This window comes from Rhincodon typus, chromosome 11 (assembly GCF_021869965.1).
Source record: "Rhincodon typus isolate 14 chromosome 11, sRhiTyp1.1, whole genome shotgun sequence".
Classification (NCBI taxonomy): domain Eukaryota; kingdom Metazoa; phylum Chordata; class Chondrichthyes; order Orectolobiformes; family Rhincodontidae; genus Rhincodon; species Rhincodon typus.
In genome coordinates, this window is record NC_063342.1 from 8928366 (window position 1) to 8948747 (window position 20382).

General features: G+C 41.4%; 1 protein-coding gene across 1 annotated transcript in view; it reads right to left on the minus strand.

Annotated features, from left to right (window-relative positions):
* Window positions 1–20382, minus strand: part of ncam2 (neural cell adhesion molecule 2) — a 1072172-nt gene that overhangs the window by 67114 nt on the left and 984676 nt on the right. The window contains exon 8 of the mRNA XM_048603020.1: window positions 3391–3536. Within this exon, the coding sequence (XP_048458977.1) occupies window positions 3391–3536 (146 nt within the window). The remainder of the gene's footprint in view (window positions 1–3390; window positions 3537–20382) is intronic.

Consider the following 20382-nt stretch of genomic DNA (forward strand, 5'->3'; position numbering starts at 1 on the left):
TGGGGAAAAGACCTTAGCAATCCACCCTATCCATGCCCCTCATGATTTTATAAACTTCTATAAGGTCACCCCTCAGCTTCTGATGCTCCAGGGAAAGAAGCCCCAGCTTCCGATTCTGCAGGGAAAGTAGCCCCAGTCTATTCCCCATAGCTCCCCATAGCTCAAACCCTCATACTACGCCAAGAGGAGGAGGAATACCTCTTCGAAGTGTTCAAGGATAATCCAAAGAACTGGGTCAGGAGATGCCTACAGGAACAGCATCAGAAAGATTCTACACGCCCCGACGCACTCATCACACTACCCTACATCAGGAATGCGTCAGAACTCACCACAAGACTTCGATGACCGCTGGGCATCAGAGTGGCACACAAGCCCACATCAACCCTACGACAAGTGCTCACCCGAACTAAAGACCCACTCCCTGCCATGGACAGGACCAATGTCATCTACAAGATCCCCTGCAGAGACTGCGAGAAACACTACATCGGACAAACAGTAAGGAAACTAACAACAGGGGTACATGAACACCAACTGGCTACAAAAAGACACGACCAATACTCACTCATCTCAATCCACATGGACAAGGAGAACCATGACTTCAACTGGGACAACACCAAGATCCTGGGACAGGCTAGGCAGAGACAAGCACGAGAATTCCTGGAAGCATGGCACTCCACGAAGCATGCTATTAATAAACACATTGAACTCGACCCCATATACATTCCACTACGGAGGAAACCCGGAAGTGAGGCAATCCATCTCAACGGACACCAGAATCTAAAAACCAGGCAGGAAAACACACCGACACTTCATCAGAGGCTCTACTGAGGACGTTACCAAGCACGGTAACGAAATGTCTGCGGAACAACAAACCAGCTCGGCGAGCCAACCAGCCTCAACATCAAGCCCTCCAATCTCGGCAACATCCCTGTAAATCTTTTCTGAATCATTTCAAGTTTCACAACATCTTTCCCTGACATGGTGTGCAGGGAAACGGCAGGAAATTGACATGAGGTAATAGAACTAGTGCAGACACAATGGGCCGAGTGGCTTATTTCTGCACCACAACAATTTTGTGACTCTGTAAAAGAGAGTATTGGGATTAGAATGTAGCGAGTCACTGTGCCAACGTGGGCTACACAGATCTCAGGGTGAGAATAATAGTTTGCATGCCACTCACTAGAGGCCAGGATCACTGACAAATTCTGCTTCAAAGGACTCAGATGAGGACTTTGAGGTGATAGCATGGAGAAGAAAGCTGGTGTATGTGTGCACACTGAGATGTTTGGTGCCGTGACAGGCTTGCTGCACAGCTTCCTATCCTTTGGCTGGCACAAGGCTTCATGTAGGATTTGGAGTCCAACTCAAATCTCAACACTTGTAGACAAACATAGGGCTCAATGCGTGCTTGGCGGCCCACATCCAAGCTTGACCAGCAGTGCAAGCAGGAAACCACCTGCACAACGCTGATAATCTTTCATCTAACAATTTAGTGACCAATTCCTTGGTGAACCATAGCTAATGGCTGAGGTTGGGATGGAAGAGCTCTTTGAATACCTTTAGTGGGTACAGGCCTTTGAGTGACAGCCTTCCTCCTCCTCTTCTGCGTGTGCACTGCTTCCCCTCACTACTGTATGGACCTGAGATCCATTTCATGCTGCAGCCCAAGAGAGTCTATAATGATGGCCTTCCCCTTCCTGAAACAGGCTTTTCGTTGGCAGGCAACCAAGACCTCCTAACCTCACCAGGGCCCTCTTGTAGCACAGGGAAAGTGTACTCATCTCTGATCTGGGTTCAAGTCCCACATGCTCTCAAAGTGTGTGATAATATGGGAGGAAATAAAAGTCCTCTAACCCCCTGCTCTGAACATGCAATACCATTCCCTCAAGCATCCCAAAAGTTAGCAACAACACTGTGCAGTCATAATGCCTAACCACCAAAATTAAGTCAAAAGAAGTCTGGATATACCTACCATTGAGACCGTCTAGTCCTGTTAGAATTTTATAAGTCTCTATGAGATCCCTCCTCATTAGTCTGAACTTCAGCAAAAACAATTCCAACCTAGTCAATCTCTTCTCATATGTCAGTCCTGCCAGCCCCGGAATCAGCCTGATAAACATTTGCTGCACTCCCTCGAGAACAAGAGCATCCTTCCTCAGGAAAGGAGACTAAAACTGCACACACTATTCCAGGTGTGGCCTCACCAAGGCCCTGTATAACTGCAACAACACATCCCTGCTCCTGTACTCGAAACCTCTCACAATGAAGGCCAACGTACCATTTACCTTCTTTACCGCCTGCTGCACCTGCATGCTTACCTTCAGCAATTGGTGTACAAGGACACCCAGGTCCCGCTGCACACTCCCCTCTCCCAATTTACAGCCATTCAGGTAGTAATCTGCCTTCTTGTTTTTCTGAAGTGAGTAACCTCACATTTATCCAAATTATACTGCATCTACCATTGATTTGCCCACCCACCCAACCTGTCGAGATCATGCTGAAGGATCTCTGCCTCTGCGTCACAGTTCACCCTCCCACACAACTTGGTATCATCTGCAAACTTGGAGATGTTACATTTTGTTCCCTCATTCAAATCATTAATATATATTGTGAATAGCTGGGGTCCCAGCACCGATCCCTGTGGCAACCCACTAGTTACTGCCTGCCAATTTGAAAAGGTCCAGTTAATTCCTATTCTTTGTTTCCTCTCAGCCAACTAGTTTTCTACCCATCTCAATACACTTCTCCCAATCCCATGAACTTTAATCTTGCACATTAATCTCTTATGTGGGACTTTGTCAAACACTTTATGAAAGTCCAAATATACTACATCGACTGGCTTTCCCTGGTCAACTCTACTAGTTACATTTTCATAGAATTCCAACATATTTGTCAAGCATGATTTCCCCTTATTAACTCCACGCTGATGCTGTATGATCCTGCCACTGCTTTCTCAATGCTCTGCTATAAAATCCTTGACAACGGATTAGAGAATTTTCCCCACTACTGATGTTAAGCTCACTGATCTATAATTCCCTGTTTTCTCTCTATCTCTCTTTTTGAATATTGTAGTGACATTAGCCACCCTCCAATCTGCAAGGACTGTTTTAGAGTCTATAGAATCCCGGAAAATGACCACCAATGTATCCACTATTTCTAGAGCTACTTCCTTAAGTACTCTTGGATGTAGATTATCAGGCCCTGGGAATTTATCAGCCTTCAATCCCAGCAATTTTCCCGTCACTCTTTCTTTACCCAGGTGGTCCAGCAGTTCAGTTTTGAGCTTTAGGTCCTCTGTTTTGACAACTCAAAGTTTTTGGGTGAAAGAACTGAAGAAAAGAGGAATTGATAAGTCCCTTCCATCTCAAAAACCAACATCACCCATTTTACCTTCTCTTCCTCCAGAACACTGCTTCCGTTGTCAAACCTACTCCAAAAGATGGTTGGTGTAGGATCTCCATCTGCATCACAGGTGATGACTACATGGCCATTCTCAGTTGCAGTCCCATTCTTCAGCAGTGTTATGTGTGGTGGAACTGGAAATAGATAAGAGTGAGGTATAATTAGTTCTTTCTCGTCACTGTAGAACTTGACTCTGATGAAACTCTGTGTATCCCATCATTATCAAACATTTGTCTCCCTGAATGGTTTAGGGCTAAGATGTGAGTAATATTATAAGCATTATTACTATACTGTATGCGCAATGTGAAAGACAGCACGAAGATAGGTTACAGTTCACACTCTTGCTAGAGGATTGAAGGAATATGCTGTGGGGTCTTGTGGCAAAGTGCTAATGTCCCTAACTCTGAGCCAGGAGGCCTGGGTTCAAGTCCCAACTGCCCAAGAAATGCATAATAACATCTCTGGGCAGATTGATTGGGAAAAGATCTAAAGGCAGAGGAGTTGTGGTAAAAGATCAGTCTTGATCTCATTAAATGCTGTATCAGCTTCAAGAGATGAGAATAGAACACTCCTGCTCCTATAGAATTTTATGTTAAGAACTATACTCCCTAAAATATATCATTGTCACTGTCCTTTTTACCTTTAATTGAAAGCTAACATATACTTTGTTAAGTTATCCAACGTGACTGGCATTTTGAGTAACAACAAAGGAATGGGTGATAATGAAAAGCCATTAACCTGAAATGTTTGACAGAATCTTGTTGGCAGGGGTCTTGGCTTCCAGCTGGAGAGCCATCAAGACTCCTGTGTCCAAAAACAAAAATTGCTGGAAAAGCTCAGCAGGTCAGGCAGCATCTGTGAAGAAAAAAATCAGTTAGCTTTTCAGGTCCAGTGGCCCTTCATCAGAACACATTCTGAGGAAGGGTCACTGGACCCAAAATGTTAACTCAGATTTTACTTCACAGATGCTGCCAGACCTGCTGAGATTTTCCAGCAATTTCTGTTTTTGTTCCTGATTTACAGTATCTGCAGTTCTTTCAGTTTTTATTTAGACTCCTATGTCCCCTGTATGTGAGAGAACTGCTACTCAGTCACTTGAAAGGACAACATCACTCATTTCACTGGGATCAAGGAGCTGGGCGGAGGAATTCCTAGGAGGAGGACTCAGCAGATTGGTTAATCAGAGGACAGCAGCTCTCTGCACAGTGGCACTTTGATGAAAGGTCATGGTTACTGCCAGATTCACAACCACCTAAAGTCTCAGATCAAGGAGCAACCCAGGAATAGGTGAGTTTGGGATGCGGGATGGGTACTGTGGAAAGTGTGGGTTGGCGCAAAAGGAAGGGATTAACTCTGAACAGGCACCTATCCCGACCTGTTGCTGGGCCCCTCAATCAAGCACAAGATGCCTTTTAATGAAGGATACATCCATGGGATCATGAGGACTGAACACCTAGAGCCTGGATTGTTGAGAAAATCTAGTTCACCACTCTTATCGTTCAGAATATAACTTTTAGTTTTAGAAGTTAAATTGTTATCTGCAGATACATGGGAGCATCTGCTTGAGAAAATACAACTCTAATATAAATGAAATTTGAAAATGCCTGGGTTTACTACATTTAAATGGTGGTCTGTACCTATTCAATAAGGTTAGAGTGGTCAGCAGGAACACATGGACAACAAATGTCATAGAGACAATGAATCTCCTCTTGTTTCACTGAAAGATTTACATTAAGTATGTAGCTCTTGGAAGGAGAGACTTGAGAAAGTTTGTTAACAGAGAGTTGTTCGATAGGGACAGAAATTCTGGGAAAAAGGTTGTAAACATCATTAGCAGTATAAATTATTCATGTGAGTCATAGACTTAAAGAGGTGTGTTGAAAGTAATAGTAAAGCTTACACCTCTGTTACATTGTTAAATTTTCGTAAAGATGGTGTGTGTGTGCGTGTGTGTGTGTGTGTGTTTGAGTGTGGTGTTTCTGTGTGTGCGTGCATGTGTACGTGTGTCTGCATGTCTGAGTGTGTATGTGTCTGTGTGGGTGTGTGTGTGGGTGTGTGTGTGTGTACGCTTGCATGTGTATGTGTGTGCATGTAAGTGTGTGTCTGCATGCGTGCATGTGTGTGTATATATATGTGTGTAGGAATTGAGACTCAAGTAGGGAAGCAGCAGCTGTACAGAGGTTATGGGAATGTAGAGAGCCTTTAGGAATTGGGAGGATGGCTTTTCACATGTTTAAGCAAGGTATTAAGTGAGGCAGTCATGCCAATGCTTGAAATGATGAACACACAGTCAGGAAGCTGTTTAAGAAAATTGGAGGATTGCTTACCCAAAGGCAAATGGAAGGATCCCTGTGAAATTCTATACCTCAGAGAATAGGTGGAGCAATGAAGGGAAATAAAATTAACTTATTGGCAGCTGTGGCATACCTTTGGGTTGCTCTTTAAGGTATGAATATAATTTCAAGATTCTTGTAACATCAGACCAGAAGGGAAGTAAAATGTACGATGAGTTCATAATATTATTACTATTAACACTGCAAGCTTTGATTAATTTTTAAATATGTAATGAGGCTTGTTTTTTGTCAAAGCATGAAATCACGCGGACTTTTTTTTCAATGAATCACAACATGTTCATATATCTCTTTACATGATAAAAGTTAGTTTGTAAGAGGTTGAATGCCTACCCCTGTGCTCTAAGATTGAATGCAAGATTTTCTTTTAACTTGTTGGCCTGAACCTGATGGCCTGAACCTGACACCACATCACCCCAGGCTGTTTGACTCAGCCCACACATTCAGCAGGGATTGCAGATTTCCTAATTGGTCCCACACAGATGGCAATAGAGTATACTGCTCAGCGATTTTCACTGCATGAAGTTTTTATCGATTTATGTCCCTCTCTCCTGCAGAGCTTATGAATAAATAAGTGATGGATTTAACATTCAAGAGTTAAATAATAATGGATTAGGGATAAGATCACAGTGATAATTCAGTCAAGGTACGTCAACACGTTATATCAAGGTACAGAGAGAGGAGAAAGAGACAAGATCATAAACATGTTTAATTCATTCTGACATGAGAATCCAATGTACTGCTAACATTGGAGACAGACCATGAATTAATTCTGTTTCACTCTCAATCCAAGAGTTTAAATATCTGATATACAGAGGAATTAGCAGATGGAGGGGGAATGTTGTCAGTGTGCAGTTTTCTCTCTTACTTCTCTCTTTCTCTCTTCATCGTCTTTTTTGTTCTTTTTTCTCTCTTCATTCTTCTTCTCTCTAGCATCTTTTTCTTTCTTTATTTCTTTAGCATCTTTTCTTTTGTTTCTGGGTGGCATGGTGACTCAGTGGTTAGCACTGCTGCCTCACAGCGCCAGGGACCCAGTTTCAATCCCAACCTCGGGCGGCTGTCTGTGTGGAGTTTGCATGTTCTCCCCGTGTCTGCCTGGGTCTCCTCCGGGTGCTCCAGTTTCCTCCCACAGTCCAAAGGTGTGCAGGTTAGGTGGATTGGCCATGCTATCGTGCCCAGGGATGTTTAGGTTAGGTAGGTTAGACATGGTATATTAGGGGGATGGGTCTGGGTGGGATGCTCTGAGGGTCAGTGTGGACTTGTTGGGCCAATTGGCCTGTTTTCCACACTGTAGGGATTCTATGATTTCTCAATCCATTATCTACTGATCCTGTCTTTTTGAATCTCCTCTGTTTCCGTTTAATTCTTCTCCTTACGTCTTCTCTCTTTTCTCCATTTCTCACTGCATATGATCTCCCACATTTCGTTGGAGATCACCCAACCCTGAATGTATGATTTATATTATCGGAATGTCTTACTGGCTTGGAACTGCTCACATCTTATTTTTCTAAGAGTTCTGTTGATCTGTGACATATATAGCCATTGGTGACAAATTCTCTCTGGGCTCTCAAAATTATTGACTTTAGGTACTTTATTAGTGAGTGTTCACATCATTTGAAACTTGGGATTTGAAATTAAAATTTATAGATTTTTTAATGGACCTGTTCAGATCTGTTTTGACACACCCCAGGTCAGGTGGGACTTAATCCAAGGCAATCTGGCCCAGATGTAGGGACATTAGCACAGTGCCACAAGAGCCTGTAAAATAGTCTATGTATTCAACTTTAAAAAATAACTGGTAGCCACTTTTCAAAAAAGGCTCAATTACCTAATCCCTTCCAATTTCTGTAAACTCCTCCAGCTCCACAATGACCAAAGTTCTCTGTATTCTTCCAATTGATTTTTTTTATTATTCATTCAGGGGTGCGGATATCACTGGCCAAGTCAGAGTTTATAGTCTACCCTTAGCTGGCCTCGAGAAGATGGTGGTGAGTTGCCTTCTTGAGCTGCTGCAGTCCTTTTAGTCTCAGTACTCCCACAATGTTGCAAGATAGGGCATTCCAAATCTCAATCCAATTTTTGCCTTCATTCTCAATTCTACTTGCTACACTCTTGCTCATAGTTCCCTCAGCTGACTCAATCTGAAAGGCATAGAACCCAGGAACTTAAGATTCAATGCAACCCTCTTTTGATCCTAAAATCTGAAGGACTGAAGGGACATAAGAAAACTTCAAACAATGAATACTATGCTATCATCATATAGATTGCCTAAAAACGTTGACGACTGTGTGCTATGGAACTCACAACCTTAGGTAGCGTTGCCACGTTTCCAGAGCAGCGCTTTGAAAGAAAATATTGCATTCAGTTATGTAGTATTAGATCATGAGATGAAGGAGCAGAAGGAGGTCATTCAGCCCATCAAGTCTACTTTGCCATTCAATGAGATCATGCCTAATCTGACAATCCTGAACTCCACTTTCTTGCTTTTACCCATAACTGTTGATTTCCTTCCTGGTTGAAAAAAAGTCTAACTCAGCCTTGAACATATTTAAGGACCCAACATTGACAACCCTCTGTGGTAAAGAATTCCACAAACCGACCACCCTCTGAGAGAAGAAAGTGCTCCTTATCTTTGTCTTAAACCCCTTATTCTGAGATTTTGCACTGTTGTTCTAGACTCTCCCACAATGGGGAATGAAACGTTTCCCTATCTACCCCAACATTTAATATTTCTTATACTCAGTGGCATTTCACAGCACAGGAACAGGCCATTTGACCCAGCAAGTCTATGCTATTGTTAAGACTACTTGAAATCCCCTCTACCACTTTCATTTAAGCATATTAAAAAATACCAATCACACATGCAAAATGTCTCACAGACACTGAATTGTTTCAAGGTCTGCCCCCTGCTGTTCCGCAAATGAGTGCCAACTATCATTTTGGACGAATTTTCAGCCATGGAACAAATCCATTAGAGAATGGTTGATTGCTTGTGTTAAGTGTGTTCCCCAAGTGGATAGCCTATTGCACTGGTCCTAAATGTGCTCTCCATGTGAATAGCACGTTGCACTTGTGCTTAGAGTGTTCCCACATGGATAGGATATTCCACTGACCTAAAGTGTGTTCCCCATGTGGATAGGATGTCCTAACGTCTGAACAGTGAGGATCACCAATATTTTACTCATAGATCTCCCCACACAACTCTCAACATTCATTCCTCCCTAATCATGGTCCTTAAAGCTTTCCTCTTTGACCCAAGCTTCTGGCCAGCTGTCCTAACATCACTTTATGATAAACTGCTTTGGAACACTACATATGTCCAACGTGCTGTAATTTATGCCTGCCACAGATAAACCAGTTTAAAAATATAATTACAAGTCTTTGTGATACTAAAACCACAGTGAGCCTTCTCGAAACTGAATCTGTTACACTTCAATCACATAACAAAATTATACTGTCACAATATAAAACTAAGATAAAAGAGAGTGTTTCAGTAGAAAGTGATAAAAGCTTTCTTTGATATCCTGAAAATTTAAATACCACCTTTGTTTCTTTATCCAACTCAGTCACGACTCAGGCCCATTAATGCCGCTCCAATTTTGAATAATTCACTTAATTTAGGTAATTTAACTCACGGAAAACATGTTGACACATATCAAAGCAAACCTCTTGAGAATGTGCAAAACAGCAAGACACGTGTCATGATCCAACTATTCTAAAGATACAGCCTGCCTTTTAGAATTTTTTTGGACTTGAGCTGCTGGGTCTCAGTTGGTTTTGGGGGTGGAGGGGTACCTTAGATTATGGATTAGGTCAATAGATTGATTTGCCCATCCAAACGCTGGCCAGCAACCCATGCTGGTATTGCAAGGACTATCCAAACAGCACAGAAATAGACCATTCAGTCCAATTCATCATCAGGATGGGAGGAAGTGATGAAGGTTTGTTGAGCACATGTTGAAAAGCAGCTTGCAGCATTATGGATGCTGTAAGTAGTCTTCTCCACCCCCGCCCCCCAAAAAAAATCTCCTCATCTCAATCTTGGACCTCAATTTAGCTCTCATGAATCAACAGCAATAATCCAATGCTATAACCCAGCACTATATTCCCGCCTCCACTGGCAGGGCTGTCTTTATTAGTGCCCATTCCTCTGGACTTGGAGGCAGGTCTGTGACTATTGGACCAAAAGCAGAGGTATTGATACAAATTACATCTTATTTCCCTATTCTCACTCATAAGATCAACCTCTGCTGAAAACAGAGGTGCGGAATTGAACACATAAGAGTTAAAATAATCTGTGGCAGAATGTTCAGAAAACTGATTGAAAGTAATTGGTAAACAGGTCAGGGACGGTACGCAGTCATATCTCTTTCTTCACAATACCTTGTTATGATCCAGAAAGTACTGTCTGAAATGATAGTGGGAGCAGATGTGATAATAACTTTCAAAAGGAAATTGGCTAACTACTTGAAAGGAAAAAAAGATTAAGGGACAATGGGAAAGAGTGGGAAGGTGGGACTAACTGAATAGCTTGACCAAAATGCTAGCATAGCTTCAATGAGCTGAATGGCCTCCTTCCCTTCTGTATAATTCTATACTACGTCAAGACAGAGCAAACACAGGATCTTCTTACATCCAATGTATCCATTTTAAAGTTGCAAACCCTGCATTTCAGCCCTTGTGCAGCATTTGATTACATCAATTCACTTTATCATTTTGAAAACTTCAACTGGGTCATTTTAAAGTCTTCTTGAGGTATAGGGTTGCTCAAGGGAGTACTCTGTAGAAATTGTTTTCTTCAAGGTTGCTTTTGACCAATAATTCTGAAACAACATAATAGCCATAAACTTCAGCAATCAGACATCATTCAGGCTGTGTATGCCTTTTTGTGCAGTTTTTCATGAGATATGAGTGTCACTGGCAAGGCCAGCATTTATTGTGCATCCCTAATTATCTTTGAGAGAGGTGGTGAAAGGAAGAAATGGTGAATTCATAGTGCTGTTCAACAACTGTGGTTTGTATTTCAAAGGGCACTCAAAGTCAATCCCATTTCTGTGGGTCTGGAGTCACATTTAGTGCAACTGGGTAAAGATGGCAGACCTCCTTCCCTTGAGAATATTAGTGAACCAGATGGATTTTTGCAACATTACTGCAGTTGTATGGCCAACGTGATTAAGAATACATATTTATTCAGATTTATTGAACTAACTGAATTTAAATTTGCAAACTTTCATGATGGAATGTTGAAGAAAGACACATGTCGTTGGTGTTTTTTTTTACATTTTGTAATCATCAGGGCAGAATCACAAGAATATCAAATCTCAAAGGGTAGACTGCTGTTATTAGACTTTTGAATGGATCTCTCGAATTTCAAATCTAACGTTGATCTTGCTTTTTTACACCTCCTGTAACCTTGTATGCCTCACTCTGTGTAATCACTCTTTCATCTGGGTGTCCTTGTTTGCTATGATCTGCCTGTATTGTTTGCAAAACAAAACTTTTCACTGTACTTAGGTACATGTGAGAACAATAAATCACATAAATAAATGGTATTTTTGCAGTTCTGTTCTGATAAGTGCAAAGCAGACAACTCGCACAGCTTGTCTCGTTTTTCAATGCCACACAAGTTCTGTACTTCCAAGCTAAGGAGAAATATCTGCCATTATTGATTGAATTAGTCATTGAGCAACTTAACCATTATGCGTCCATTAGCATAATTTCCCTTTAAACAGTACCTCCTTTTCAAGACTATGCAATTTGTAATCTTGCTGACAGTTTGAGTTTAATTCATCGACTTCTATCTAAATTATTCTAGTTAGATATGAACATTTAGAGATTTAGGTTTTCTGAATATAAATGTTAGAGGAACTGAATGCCTGATGATTAATGACAAACAGTGATCCAAAGAAGAAAATTGTATCCCCAAGGTCCAATTTTGACAGGATGTTGAAATTGGCAACAGCGGAGACAGTAAACTCATTCTGAAGTGTTACAACAAAAGGCTACACAAAAGTAAGTATCTAACTGTTAGAGTAGCATTGTCATTGTACAAGAGACTATTGATCATTGGCAGGTCACACACACCCTAAGTCTACAGCAGAAGTAAGGGCTATTTGGACCATTTGGTCAGGGCTCATGTTTATGATTTACTTTGAGTTTCCTCCTTATTATGATACATAGAAACATAGTTAATGGAAACAAGAATGGGCCATTCAGCTATTCAGTTCTTCAAACCTGCTCCACTATTCAATATCAGAAGTCACACGATGCCAGGTTATAGCCCAACTGGTTTATTTGAAATCACAAGCTTTCACAGTCCAACACCAGCACCTCCATATCATGACCATTCAATATGATTATGGTTGATCATCCTATAAATGTTGACATTTTCTCCCCATATCCTTTGATCCCTTCTGACCTTAAAAACATCTAACTCTTTCTTGAAAAAATTAAATGATTTGACCTCATCTGCTTTCTGTGACGGTGAATTCCACAGCCTCACCACTCTCTGGGTGAAGAAATTTCTCCTCATCTCAGTCTTAATAGCCTACCCTGTATTCTTAGACTGTGACCTCTCATTCTGGACTCCCTTATCGTGACGCGATGGTATAGTGGTATTATCACTATATCGTTATTAGATAATTCACTTAATTTAGGTAATTTAACCCATGGAAAACACGTTGACACACATCAAAGTCAACTTCTTGAGCTCTGGGATCTGGGTTCCCAGCAGGGCAGATGGTGAAAATTGAATTCAGTAAAACAAAACTGATATGAAGATTCTAATGATGACCATGAAACTGTTCTGAATTGTCAAACAGAGAACTTCTGGGTCATTACTGTTCTTTAGAAAGGAAATCTGCAGTCCTTTCCTGGCTTACCTGTGACTCCAGAACAACAACAATGTGATTGACTCTTACCTGCCTTCTGAAATGGCTCAGCGAGACCAGATCAAGGGCAATTAGGATGGGCAATAAATGCTGGCCTAGCTAGTGATGTCCACATCCCACGAATGAATAAAAAGATGTTTCTGTGTTCAGGCTGTCTAGTCCTGTTAGAATTTTGTAGGTTTCTGTGAAACTCTTCTAAACTCCAGTGTATATATCCTAACTGATCCAATCATTCTTCATACGCCAGCCCTACCATCCTAGGAATCAGTCTGAAAAACCTTTGTTGCACTCCTTCCACATCCTCCCTCAGATGAGGAGACCAAAATTACACACAGTATTCAAGATATGATCTTTCCAAGGCTTTCTATAATTGCAGCAAGATATCCTTGCTTCTGAACTCAAATCCTCTCGCTATAAAAGTCAACATACCTTTTTTTTCTTCACCATCTGCTGCATCTACATGCTTACTTTCAGCAACTGGTATACAAGGGCACTTAGGTCTTCTCCCCCTTTCCCATTTCATTACCATTCAGATAACAATCTGCCTTCTTGTTCCTGCTAGCAAAATAAATAGTCTCACATTTATCCACATTATACTTCATTTGCCATGCATTTGCTTCCTTACTCAACTTGTCCAAATTCCAGTGAAGCATTTCTGCATCATCCTCACAGTTCACCTTCCCATCCAGTCAGTTTTGTGTCTCCTACAAACTTGAAGACATTACATTTAGTTCCCTCATTTTTTTTCATATATTTCTTCATGGGATATGAGCAGTGGTGGCTGGGCCTGCATTTATATCTCTAATTATCCAGTAGTAGTTAAGACTCATCAACATTGCTGTGGTTCTGGAGTCACATGTGGGCCAGACCAGGTAAGGATGGCAGATTTTCCTCTCTGAAAGAAATTAGTGAACCAGGTAGGTTTTCTTTCTTGACAATTGACAATGGATTCATGGTCATCATTAGACTTTTAATTTCAGATTTCCATTGAATTTAAATTTCACCATCAGCCATGGCAGAATTCAAACCTGGGTCCCCGGAACACTACATCTGAGTCTGGATTAATAGCCCAGCAATAATATCATGAGGTCATTACCTTCTGATAAATCATTTAAATCATTTCTATATATTGTGAATAGCTGGCATCCAAGCATTGATCCGTGCATGATCCCGCTAGTCACCGCTTACCACTCAGAAAATGACACGTTTGTTCGATACAAGAATGCTGTGTCAACTGAGTATGCAGAGTCTTTTGAAATCATTAGATCAAATTAAGCCAAATTAAACCAATTTAACAAATAATAGTCCCTTAAAGGAGAAGTGTCCCTTTCTACTCTTTTGGTAAAACAATTCAATTTAAAACAAATTAAGCCAAATTAATCAAATTATCAAGTAACAGTGTCTTATCAGGGTGACGGAATATGTACACATGCGTGGTTGTGATTAAGTGTAGCTGATAATGTTTGATGATGGCACATTTGGAAGACACAATGATGGTATCATATTGCATATTGGTATCTCTATCTTGGGGCCAGAATGCACAGTTTCAAGGCTCACTCTTCCTCACACATGAATCACCAAGAACTGTCATCCAAGGTCAGTGGTAAATACAGAAAGCAAACAGAGTATTGATCTTTATGTAATGATTGAAACGAGATCAGCCAGCTGGACCTTATATAATATGAGTTCCCTGATTGGGCTGTTAATCTGGTCCAATCAGGGAGCCCTGGCTGACAGATAAAAAGAGGAGTGTCAGAGATTCTGGCACTCTGAGACCTGACTCTGAAAAGGCAATATAAGAGTCAAAGACTTTTCATGTATAAATAAAGGCTGACTTGGTGATGGGATACCAGCCTCTGTGAAGTCATTTCAGGGACAATGAGAATAAAGCACGGTCCTGAAGAAACTCAGCTGCAACAGTCGACTTTGAGTTTGGGTAAGCATTTCTTACATCATGCCTTTGTTTGGGAAGCGTGGCTCCTTTGACCCTGCTGTTGAGGACTGGGCCCAGTATGTGGAAAGAATGCATTATTTTCTCTGGGCAAACACCATTGTGGCAGATGAAAAGCAAAGACTAATTCTCCTGAGAGCCTATGGAGCTGCAGCTTTTGCTGTTATTTGGAGTCTTACTTTCCCTTAGGCAACAGATACTAAAACATTCCAAAAATTAACGGACATAGTTAAGGGATACTGTGACTCTACGTCTCCTCTAATACTGGAATGCTATTGTTTCTACTCGTCAATTCAAGAACCAGGGGAATCCATATTGAGATTTTCGACTAGCATAAGATGATTGACATGTGACTTTGGGTTAACCCATAATGAGATGTTTAGCAGCCATTTGAAATATGAGATTAATGATGTAATTATGCAAAAACACTCACTAATTAAAGCCCAAATGGACTTCAGACTGACATTACAACTGGTTTTATCATTGGAAAATATGGCAAGTGGGACAAAATAGTGGCAGGTTATTCTGAAGTGAACACACTTGCCAATTTGAAAGAACTTGGGCAACACAACATTATTGCAGGCAATTTCACAACCTCATTCAGGACATATCCTGATCAGAGACATTCCAGGTCAACCCATAGCAAAACCCCAAAACAAAATCAACCCTTGGTGAAAAGGTTAAAATGCTCTTCAGGATCCTTGAAGAAAACTCATACGCTAATATCCAGGAGAGTTTGTATCCTGGAACCTACATCTAGTTCAGAATGATAAATTGCTTAGCAACATCCAAATCAGAACCAATTAAAATAAGCACGTGGTTAAATGGTCATAATGGAGGTCAATACCTGCACAGCCATATCAGTGATTGCAAAACAAGTTTTTAACAAAATCCACTCTGGACTTCAACCCCTAAGTTTGCACAAGGCATTGGCTAGGTCATGGGAACATATACTGGGGAGCCTTTATAGATTAAGTGTACAACTTCCGTTGCTCTCTCTTATAAAAAGCAGCTGGTTCAGTTACCAGTGGCTGTAGTTAAAAGGCTCGGGCCCAAGTTGATGGGGTGAAATTGGCTTTGAGAAATTCACCTAGATTGGTTCAACATTTTTCAATTAGAAAATGGCTGCCTGAAAATATCTGGAAGTCTACCAGGAAGGTCTAGAGACTATCAAAGCAGCCAGGGCCACCTTGCATGTTGACCAGGAGGCAAGTCCACGATCCTGCAAGACCAACCCACTGCCTTTTGCCTGATTTGCTGGGCAAAATTTGAGGCAGAAATCAGAAGGCTGGAAAGTGAACGAATCATTAGACCAGTCCAATTTTTGGGACAGGTAGCACCAGTCATACCAATTTTGAAGCCTAACAAGTTAGTTTGCCTTTGTGGGGATTTTAAACAAATGGTAAACTGCTTTTCACAGCTGGATAAATACTTTGATGATGCTAGCACTTTAAAACGTTACTTTGTCCTTTTTTTTTTGAGGAGAGGTTGTAAGACAGAGGTGTAGGGCTGGATCTAAGAAAACAAACTATTTGCAGGGCCTTGGGGTGATTTTTTTTTTAAGTTGGAACATTGGAAGCAGTCTGGTTGGGGCCAACTGTCACTGACCAGGCTTTCTAGTTTATTTCATATATTTTTAGGCTTAGTTTTAAGCAAAGCCTTTAGGGTCTCAAAAGAGTTGAAAGCTTCAGTGAATGTCTCCTGGCTGCTACATTCTCTGAATTTTCTATTGATGTTTTTTCCTCCTGGATTGGAGAACTGCATGTAAGAATCTGTGTCTTAATTTGCCTCTTTGCCAAGGGGTGTGTTTATGGGATGCTACTATACTGGAACAGTTAATTAGTAATAGGTACTGTATCTATTATATGGTTAAGTTTTCCGAAAGTTATTCTAAACTCCTCTTTCCTTTGTTTGTGTTTTAACTGTAGTGTTTAAATAAATTGTTTTGCTTAATGTCGAGTAGTTTGACCAGTCGCATTGCATCTGGTACATGGCACTTCACATCCAGCTTTGAAATAAGAAAATGTTAGGATCTGGGCTACTTTCTTAAAATATATTTGGCAGGGGTCTGATCTGGTCCATTACAATACCCAATCCTTTGAAGAGAGGATTTATATGCAAAGCTGGTGGGGGTCTATCCTTCATGAAACTGGACACAAGCCAAGCTTACTTGCAATTGTGTTTAGGCCAAGATTCCCAGTAGTATGCAACAATGAACACAAGGGCTTGTACCAATATACAAGATTGCCACTTGGGGTATCGTCAGCCTGTGCAATTTTTCAGTGGACAATGGAGAACATTTTACAAGGTCTACCCTAGGTCACCATTTATCTGGATGCCAGTGAAGAACAATAAGGAACACTTAGAGAACTTGGGCACTGTCCTTAGACATTTTTGAGGTTGGAGTATGCCTTAGAAGGGAAAAATGTGTATTACAGGCACCCTGAGTGGCGTACTTGGGCTACAGTGTCAACAAGACTTGTTCACAGCCTTTGGAAGATAAAGTGAGGACCATCAAAGGTACCCCAGCTTCCACATCTACCCAGGAGTTTTAGTCATTTTTTGGCTTGGTAAATTATTACAGAAAGCTCATACATAACCTGGCCTCCATTCTGGCACCTTTACATCAACTCTTAAAAAAGGGTCAGCCTTGGAAATGGTCACATAACCAAGCCCTAGTTTTCAGGGAAGTAAAGAAACAATTATCATCCTCTAAGGTGTACATATGCCCAGATAGAGAAAGAAAGATGGCGGTCATATTTGGAGTCAGGAAGTTCTACCAATACCTTTATGGATGAAAATCCCTAATTAGTCTTAAAGAGGGCAAGGCAGTGCCTGCCCTAGCTTTGGGCCGTATTCAGGGGTGCACTCTAATACTAAGTGCGCATAATTACAAGTTAAAACACTGTCCAGGAGGCTGAGTAGCGAATACAAATGCATTGAGCCACTTCCCTGTAGCAGGTACACCACCGGTGGGAGCACCAATGGAAGAGTTTGGAATAGTATTCTATTTTCTAGACACACTTCCAATCACAGCTGACAATTCTGGACTTTGGACGCAGTCCTATCAAAACTAAAGCAACTGCCAGTGACGGGAGAAACCAAAGGGTCTTCACAACCAGAATTGAAACCTTTCTGGACCCAGAGAGACCAGATCACAGCAGAGGATGGTATATTATTATGGGGAGCAAGGATGATTGTCCCGAGGAAAGGTCACCGCCAGATTCTGGCTAAACCCCACCCAGGAGTCTTCAAAATGAAGGTATTGGTGAAATATTACATCTGGTGGCCAGGCCTGGATGCAGACATGGCTGCATTTGTGAGGCAGTGCCCAGAGTGCCAACAAGGATAAAAATCATTGCCAGCAGTTCCCCTATATCTGTGGGAATAGCTGGGTAAACATTGGACTTGAGTTGCAGGTTGATTATCGATTATGCAGGTCCTTTTATGGGCTCAATATTCTTAAACATTGTGGACGCCCACTCAAAGTGGTTGGATGTGCATAGAGTCCATTCATAAAACAAGGGAATGGTGGTAGAAAAACTGTGCATTTTTTCAACACATGGGCTCACAAAAATGTTGGTCACAGATAATGGGCCATCATTTACCAGCAGAGATATTGGATACTTCCTAAAATCAAATTGGATTCAACATATAAGGACAGCTCGATACCATCTATCATCCAATGGTCTGGCAGAAAGGGCAGTCTAAACTGTAAAGGCTAGATTGAAGTAACAGCCTACAGCATCAGTAGAAACCAAACCATCTCGATTTCTATTTGGTTATAGGACTACCCCTCCTGCAACTACAGGGATAACACCAGCAGAGTTGTTAATGGGGAGAGAACTCTGCACCGGGTTAAGATAATTTTCCCAGACCCTGGGATGGGGGGTGGGGGAGGTGTGGTGGGGTGGAGGGAGTGGGGGTGAAAGGGTGAAACGGCATACTGAACACCAGACTCCACCAAGCCAGAGTGTTTGATACAGGGGATGAAGTTTGATGTAAGAATCACAGAAATGGCCCCGTATGGATAAGAGACATGGTTGACACGAGGTCAGGATTGGGGATGTATAACTAGGTGCGATGGTCCTGAACAAGCATGCGTTCCAATAGAAAGCCGCCAATTCACAAACAGTGTGGAGAAAGACATGCCATGCCCTTTGGAACTGCCAAAAAGGCTGGCAGAACCCATGGGTTCACCCTTTTCGTCAAGTGTTGATGAGTCCTCACAATCAGAGATGGCCATGATGGATGTAGCAGCCTCGACAATTTGCTGCCTGAAGAGGAAAATGAAATTCTACCAAGGTGCTCCTGGTGAAAAAAGCAAGCTCCCATGCATTACAAGCTTTCTATATCAGGCACAAGTCAGGGGAACCAGGCCCGCTACTAAAAATCCTAGGGGGTTGTCCAAGAAAAAGGATCAGCCTCGGTCCTTGGACTCAAAGGGTGAGGGAAGAGTGATGCAATGAAGCCAGCCAGGTGATATAATATGAATTTCCTGATTGGGGTTGTTAATCTGGTCCAATCAAGGAGTCCTGGCTGACATAAAAAGATGAATGTCAGAAATTCTGACACTCTCAGATCTGACTCGGAAGAGGCAGTACTGGAGTCAAGGAGCCTTCATCAATAAGTAAAGGGTGACTTGGTGACAGGACCCTAGTCTCTGTGGAGTTATTTCACTTTATTTCAAAAGAATGAGGTATAAAAATAGGAGGTCTTGCTAAAATTATTCAAGACACCAGTGAGAACACAGTTAGCATGCTGTGGACAGTTTTGGTTCCCTTATTGAAGGAAAGATACCCTGGAATTGGAGGCTGCCCAGAGAATGTTTATCAGTTTGGTCCCAGTTAGGGAGGGATTTTGTTCTGAGAGATTGAGAAGGTTTGGCCTATTCTCTTTGGAATTTAGAATAATGAGTGGTGACCTTATTAGAGCATGTAGGTTCTTAGTTATGCTCAACACCATGGATGCTGAGAGGTTGTTTCCCTTCATTAGGACCAGAGAGTATAACCATAGTGTAAGGAGTCACCTAGTTATGATAAAGTTGAGGAAGAATTTTTGATTTCGGAGTGAAATGAATTCATGGAATTCTTTACCAAATCTGGGTAATTAAGTATATTCAAGGCTGTGATAGACAGATTTTTAATCAGTGAGGGAATCAAAGCTAATGGGGGAAAAGGCAGGAAAGTGGAATTGAAGATTATCAGATCAACCACGGTCTCATTGAATGGCAGACCAGACTTTATGGGCTAAATGGCCTGCTTCCTGTAGACATCATATGGTCTTGTGGTTTAATTATTTTTTAGATTTGTTCTGTGAGTGGTGAAAATGCAGTCTGATGGTCTTCTTTTTTTTTTCCGTTGTAATGAGGTTTTCCTATCTTGCAGAGGCGTTGTGGTGCACCAGTTAATTATTTTTAAAAATGTAAGGGGAACTATATTGTTTTGTTGCTTAGCAACAAGACATGAGTGATAGAGGAAGACAGAATAATCCGGAAATGTGTCAGTGTCTGAGTGACAAGGAATGAACGCAAGGCTGCACAACACTTACTTTAAAGAACTCCTCCTGCATTTGCTGTGAAGTTAAATTCATCTTGGGTTTAGTTTGCAGTTTGTTTTCAGTATCTTGAAGAGAAATACTGGCTGAAGGAATATAGTGGCTGTTTGGAAATTTGCCAAAAGGAAACCAATTGCAGCTGTACCACTGAATCTGAAACAAGGAACTTTAGTGGGAAGATATTGTGAATTATTTACTGAGATTGGGTGTTTATAAGGATATTGCTGGAATA